The 8,000-nt window shown below is 28.5% G+C and overlaps 1 protein-coding gene across 1 annotated transcript in view; it reads right to left on the bottom strand.

Annotated features, from left to right (window-relative positions):
* The window catches only part of LRP1B (LDL receptor related protein 1B), a 1,708,438-nt gene that overhangs the window by 230,755 nt on the left and 1,469,683 nt on the right, over positions 1–8,000 (bottom strand). Inside the window, exons 56-57 of the mRNA XM_011354519.1 lie at positions 4,545–4,728; positions 455–540 (exon numbers count right to left, since the gene is read on the bottom strand). Of these exons, the coding sequence (XP_011352821.1) occupies positions 455–540; positions 4,545–4,728 (270 nt within the window). The remainder of the gene's footprint in view (positions 1–454; positions 541–4,544; positions 4,729–8,000) is intronic.

Genomic DNA, 8,000 nt, shown 5'->3' with positions numbered 1-8,000 from the left:
TCACACTTTTGCTTCCTTGCTAATTCCAAATTTTAAGGGCTAGGAATCATCAATCTCTTTTACTTCCTGATCTATAAACTGAAACTTTAAATTCTCTAAAAGGAATTTATTTTTAAATCCCAAGGGGGAAAAAACTAATCTGGGTAATGCATGAAATGACTAAAAACAGAATTTTAGGCTTTCTCTAATTTTTTAGCTATCCTTGAGATAGTTTTTTTCTTTACATTAGTTATACCTGTATCTTTTACTTTCTTTGATTTGGTGTGATGTGACAAATTTAGAGTATCACGAGGAAAATTCAAACAAAATAAAATTTATGATTATATATATATATACATGCATGTATCCATGAATAGTGTTTTGTGAATTCTAGTTGTGAGATATTCCTATGGCTTTAGTGCATATCTGCTGTATCCAGAATGAATACTCTGAAATCATCATGGGAATGTCATACCTGTTTTAAAAGTGTGTAGTTGGAGCCATCAGTACTAATTTTCCTTATCTCATGATGATCAGCAAGAATTAGAAAAGGTTCTTCATCTAAATACCAAGACAAAAAAAAAATATTAGGTTTTTTGTATGTACGTTTCTCAGTTTAGTTTCAACGTCAATATGAATTCAAATGCAGAGCTCTAGTAGTTTAATGGTTAAAAAGTTCATACTGAGTACTTCAGTTGATAAGAAGATGAAAAGACAACAGATACCCAGACAGTACAAAAAAGTCAAGATAATTCTAAAAGTAAACTCTCTCTCTCTCTCAGTTTTCTTGAATATTGTTATTTTAAATTAGTAGAAGTACTTCCTGTTATAATTATTTCTTGATAATGAAATAATTATGCTCTCAAAATAACTGGTGAAAACCAAGAGTACCATTGCCTACATGTACTATTTTCATCTGCCTAGAGACTTTTAAATACTTTCTGAAGTATAGGATCTATAATCTTTGTTTATTAATTTTAACTTTACTCATAAGTCTGTTTTTTAATAGTCTTTATTTTCTTATTGTTTGTTCAATATGTTTTACTATCTCATTTCTCTAGAATCTAGGAAAGATAAGAATCTGACCATGCTCCATATATATGAAGATCCTCTAACCCTTTAGATCGTTTTATTCAGAACTTATTTGAACATAAAATGGATTCTTTAATAAAAGATATTTAGAAAGTTTTATATAGTATATTTATTCAACTATGAATAATTTGTATAGTATATTATTCAACTATGAATAATTTAAGGTCGATTTGACCACATTCTTGATTGTTATAATCCTAGATCAATTCAATAAAAATTTTGGTCAAATTCTTTCTAAATATCTTTGTTTCTTATATTCATATACTTAGTTGCCAGGTAAGCAAATTTAATGTTAACATAATTTAGAAAAAAAGCAATGAAAAAAAAGTTATTTTATGTTATTTAATGTAAATTTTATTGCAAATCATTTATAATTATAGAGATTTTGTATGTTTAATTTATGTTTAAAATTATTGCTTTCTTCCTCTTATCATTTAGTCCCACAGTAAATATATAATATATAGGGTAATATGTTTTAGCATACTTTATGTCAGGGATTAGAAACATGTGTCACGCATGCTAGATATCCCTTTCCATAAGTGGTGGAAGTGATTTCAATTAATCATTCCAGTCTTTCTGTGGAGGCTAAATGGAGACTCATAACCCTATTCAACAGAGTTAGCTCTCATTGAGGATGCCTTGCCATTCTTATATCCCAAATAAAGTTCTACATTTGTTAACATAAAATTAATCAGTCATGTCCTACCTCAATAGTTAAGCAATTTGTTTCTTTACAATTTAAATGTAAGATTTTAAACCATAAAATTCTTAGAAGAAAACATAGGAAAAAAGCTTCTTGTTAAAGCTCTTGGTAACAGTTTTTTGAGTATGACATAAAAAGCACAAGCATCAAAGAAAAAAATAAATACGTGAGATTACATGAAACTAAAAAGGTTCTGCACAACAACGACAACAAAAAACAATTGATATAATAAAAAGGTAACCTATGGAAAAAAAATAGTTGCAAATCATGTCTGATATGGGATTAATATTCAAAACATATAAAGAACTGGTAAAACTAAATTATAAAAATAATTTTGATAAAAAAAAAAGTCAGAGGAAATGAATAGACATTTTTGAAAAAAAGACATACTAATGGCCAACAGGTATATGAAAAGATGTTCAAGAGCTCTTATCATTAGAGAAATGCAAATCCAAACCACAATGCTAAAATCACTATCATCAAAAAGACCAAAGATAACAAGTGTTTGCAAGTATGTGGAGAAAAGAGAACTCTGTGGTTATTGGTAGGAATGTATATGATGCAGCCAGTATGGAAAACAATATGGAGTTTCCTTAAAAAGTTAAAAATAGAACTACCATATGATCCAGCAATCTTGCTTTTTGGTATATGTCCAAAAAAAAAAAAAATGAAAACCAGGGTATCAAAGATGTATCTGCACTCTAACAGTTATTACAGCATTATTCACAAGAGTAAATATATGGAAACAACCTACATGTCAATAAATGAATGGCTAACAAAGATATGATTATATATATATACACACATACATACATACACACATGCACATACACACAGAGAGATGTGCTATATACACACACACAATGGAATATTATTCAGCCATGAGAAGAACATCTTGACATTTTGTGACAACACAGACGGTCTTTGAGGACATTACACTAAGTGAAGTAAGTCAGACAGAGAGACAAATACTCTATGATATCACTTATACATGGAATCTAAAAAAAAAAAAAAAGAAGAAGAAAATTAACTCATAGAAACAGAGAGTAGAATGGTGGTTACCAGGGTCCGAGGAGTGGTAAAAAGAGAGATGTTGATTAAAAAATACAAACTTCCAGTTAGAAAATGAGTAAGTTCTAGGCGTCCAATGCATAGCATTGTGATTATAGAAAACAATACTGTACTATATACTTGAAAGTTACTAAGAGAGTAGATCTTAAATGTTCTCACCACATAAAAAGAAACGATAATTATGTGAAGCGATGGAGGTCTTAGCTAACTGTACTATGATGATCATATGGCAAAATGTAAGTGTATCAAATCAAAACATTATACACAACGTTCTTTATTGTGTAACTTAAAGTTACACAATGTTATTAGACAATTATATCTCAATAAATTTGGGGAAAAACTAACCTCACTTTAGCAAAATATGTATGCTTCAGGAACGCTTAATTTTTTATATCAAAACTACTATTTGTTTCTAATTGATATTGTTAATGGAAAACAACAGCATGAATATATGATACAATAAGACTCAAATTGTAATCATTAGCATTCATCTCCTTTACACGATCTTTTATGAAAAGTTTATAGTAATGGAAACTGACTGGTTTTGAGATTTCTAACTCTTCTTATCCCATGTCTCTAAATGCATAATGTAGTAACTAGTAAGCTGGCCAAAAGCAGGTTGGTTGGCAAATAAAACAATTCCATATAATATACAAATTGATTCAAGAATGAATATTTCAAAAATAAAGTAAAATAAAATAAAAATTGAAAGGGGATTTTCTTGCTATTATGTACAAAATTTTAATCAGTTAAAAAACTAATTTTTAAATTCTTATCCCTAGTATTTGTTTTATGAAAGTAGATGAGAACACATCAAATATTTTAAATGTTGTCACCAATATGCATACATATATATACATATATGCATACATATGTATACACACATACATATGTATATGTATGTATATATATACACACATATGTATGTGTGTGTGTATGTGTGTGTGTGTATATATATATGCAACTAGCAATGCTATTTTATTCATTATATTCAAAAGCAAAGTAAGAGATATGGAGACAGCTTATGTACCACTTTTTGTCCATTTTAACAGTTATATATTTCTTTGTATCATTTTAATATGTGTGATAACGTCTCCTAATAAATTACAATATTTTTTTGTTATGGGCCATGTCTTATAGAATTTTCTAATTTACAAAGTCAATTACACAATTTGAAACAAATAGAATTTTAATAATATTTGCCGAATCACTGGAAGATTTAAAATAATCTTATAATAGCTGATTTATTGTTGTCATCATTATTACTGTTATTATTGTTGACCTGTTGTTCTCCTTGGCATGAATATATGAATATGTGTGATGCATGTGAAAACGAAAAACTATTAGAACACTGTTACAATAGGCTCTTTAATAGTCTAGGCCAAACATGCTCCTAAGAACTGTGATTCAGCAGGAAGCATGCTAGAGATCTTTTTACTTGTGAGAACTCTCAAAATCTAAAAAAAAAAAATTAAAACAATTAATAATTAATAAGTCCATAATGCAAAATTATTACAAACAGAGCAGTTTGTGGACAGTACACAAAAACACAGTGGCAGAACCCCATATCAAGGTAAATAAGGAAGAATTTTGATTTCTAAAAAATAGCAAGGAGGAATGAATTCAATAAAATATCTGTAAAATTCAGGATCCATATGTGTAATTGAGGTTGAATCAATGGACAAGTTCAACTCGATACCTGAAAGTGATTTGCAGCCATTTAGATTATCAGGTTGTATTTCATATCCATCTATACAGAGGCACTTGTAGGTCCCATATGTATTGATGCATTGCTGGCTACACGGAAAGCCTGAAGAGCATTCATCAATGTCTACACATGTTTTACCATCATTCTTCAGTTGGAATCCAGGCCAGCATTTGCACTGGAGAATGAAAAAAAAGTATAATCTATTTGTATCATTGTCACTGTCTTTTTCTATTGGATATCTCTTTAGCATGATTCAAGCAAGAAAATTACTGAAGGATAGATAATGGCAAGTCTTTCTGTCACCCAGCGATTAACCTCTAATAATTACAAATATTAAGTAAAGTTAAAAAATATTCTGTTGATTAACTTCATTTGATTATCTGAAGTTGAGAAGATTACAAAAGTTAACTGATGCCACCAAAGCCATGTGGCTAGAGAATGGCAAAGAAAACAGAACTAAACTGTCATCTTTTATTGTTTTTATTTCACTACATTGTCTTTTTAGAAGACTTTAACAATGATGAGAGTAAAATCTTATGTGGAGCTTGAAGACTACTAACATTGTCACATGTTATTTCATTACAGAATTACAGAAATCTATGATGTAGTGATTATTATCCTTAGTTAACTGATGAGACACCTAGAGGGACAAAGGTGAAGTTGCCTAGATAAAGCCAGGAAGAGATTTAAGGCTGTTTATAATTTTTAAAACATAGGAAGGCTTAATTACTATTTATTGATTGAGTCTGATTCCATAACCAGACATGTTGATGTAGTCTATAGAAATAATAATATTAATACAGTTTCCTCACCATTATTAAATCAATTTGTATCATTAAATTCTTTCTTCAGTATCTCTATCATGTTCTGTATAGTCCTTTGATGATGATAACCTGGCATATCAATTTTGAGTACAGTATCATGCCATATATGTCTCTAAATTCCTGAAAATAATAAGATGCTGTGATTGATCACTGTCTTTCAATTCTATATTCAGTCCCTGTCAAGTAGCATATGAGAATTGTAATTATACAAAATAAACCTATAATTGGCCAGATGATTATGATCATATTAACCTTTACCAAGACTTTTTAGTGGTCTTTGAATAAAGGAAGTGGTCTTTGAATAAACTACCTAGATTATAAAATTTTTGCCATGACTAACTCTTAAAGGAATTTAAGTTAGTCTTCTGTTCTTAAAGGAATTTAAGAGTTAGTCATGGCAAAAATTTTATAATCTAGATAATTTCTTTGAAGATAATAGTGATGGCAGAACTTTTTATTTACGAAAGAGACATATATGTGTATTGTTAGTCATCCAACAATTAACTGAGAGGCAGAATTTTTTTTTTTTTTTAAGTAGGAAAAGGCATTCATTACTCGAAAAGGAAGCAACACCAACTTCATCTGAAACTGTTCAAAAGATACTTTTTTTAAGTCCTTTCATAAGAAATAAATCCTTTTAAGTTCTTAGCACTTTCTTCTTTAACAAATTTCACCAATATTTACCTAATAATCCTCAGCAATTACAATTTAAAAAAAAAAAAATCTCTAGAGCCCACTAGCAAGCCAGAAAATCAAAGTAAAAGCCACATAGCTTTATTTCTCAAATTCTCATCATATCTTAGTCTGTGGCATTATTTTCCTTAAGGAGACTCATCTTACTACCTGATTTAGAAAGTCAAGGGAATTGATGCTGTACCATGGCAAAAGAAAATGAGATGCTTAATGTTATTGAAGTGTACTTATAAAAATGGTTAAGCTGGTAAGTTCTGTCATAGTTTACCACAATTTTTAAAAATAAATAATTTAAAAAAAAAGAAAAGAAGAAACTGACAATATACAAGATGATGTCACTGAAGATTGGAAAGTAGATATGTGATCATATGGTCAGGAAGCCAGAAAACCCATAGTCAGACACAGGATGGTGCTGAATTCAAGGTACACTTTAGGATAAGTGAAAGGAACTTTCATAAAATACATTGAATTCTTCTAAAAGAGGATTACAAAAAAATATTAAACAGTGTCTCAATTTTAATGAGATTTCTGAAAATCACTTTGATTAATGATAGGCTTACAGAACTACTATATCAAATAGATGGCTTAGATTAAAAACGTATTTATGGAATTTTAATTTCTTAAAGGTAAAATTTATAAACACTATTGAATGCAACATACATTTCTATAAACAAAAGAACTTTAGATGTTTAACGTTTACAGTGTTTTTTAAAAATTGTTTATTAAATAAGATTTTAAGAAATAATTTTCTCCCAAATTCATATCCTTGCTTTAACAAAAACATTTTTGCTCTCAAATAATCAATAAACATCCCTGGGAAATTCTTTTCGATTAACTTTCATAAATTAAATAAAAGAATATAATAATTATTTGTATTTTCAAAAATAAAAGATGAGTGATTTATCTACATTTGACAGAAAATAGTTCAAAAAATCTAATCTCTCACCTTCATTTAAAAAGATAATTTTTATGAAAATGAGATTTATATATATTCAATGTCATTTTAATTTTCTTCATCATCAAAAACTATTTGAAATTTTCCTGATTTGTGTTAATTTTCATATAGGATCATATAAGCTATGGAAAGAAACATAGCTACTCAAACTTTTCCTACTACTTTCAGGAATTTTTTTTGCAGCTTTTAAAGTGACATTTGGAAAAAAAAAATTAGAAATAAAGTGATATTTGGCAAACAGTGTCTTATTTCTATTGTATACATTAAACATTACCTGTCTTCCAGAAGTATATTTATTTTTCCATGGTAATTTGTCCTTCCCATCAAAATAAGAGTTTTGCTTTAGTAAATCTTAGTATTTTCTTTTGAATAGATACATTGCATTTGTTTTACAGCAAATATTTAAGTTGTTCACAGCCTAAATGTTGGTCTAAATTTTGCTTTCATAAGCAATTTTCATTTTGTTGCAGAATTTAGAGGATTTATTGACATGTTCTGCTGATATTGTAATGAGAAATAGGTTATTGGATAGTTTTTCCCATTCCCTGGCAAAGAGAAACCCATCAGCTAAGGTTTTTTTTCCCACCAAATAGATAAGCATTTTATTGTATATAAGGCATTTTACTCAATGTTGTGTGTATTTATGTGTTTTGAACTTTTGCTTAAAACTATTTATGATTCTAATCTTACCTACTTGAATTTTTATACTGATCTCTTTCCTCCAATAGTGTTTTATTTTATTCAGTAGTTTTAATGTATGTATATATTCAGGAACATTATTAAAAAAAAAAAAAACAACTCTGTCAAGTATATACATAGAAATTTTTAATGATTAAATAGTTTGTTTATTTTAATTAGAAATTTCACTTTTTTCTATGACCCCTTTTAGACAAGTCAAAGCAAAAATAGTGATATCTTAAAGGTATCAACAAACAAATATTGCTATGTAAGGAGTCTAGAAAGTAATTAAAATAG

This window comes from Pteropus vampyrus, unplaced genomic scaffold (genome assembly GCF_000151845.1).
Source record: "Pteropus vampyrus isolate Shadow unplaced genomic scaffold, Pvam_2.0 Scaffold17, whole genome shotgun sequence".
NCBI classification, from domain to species: Eukaryota; Metazoa; Chordata; class Mammalia; order Chiroptera; family Pteropodidae; genus Pteropus; species Pteropus vampyrus.
Note: the sequence above shows the minus strand (reverse complement) of the source record. Positions and strands in the feature narration are given on the sequence as shown.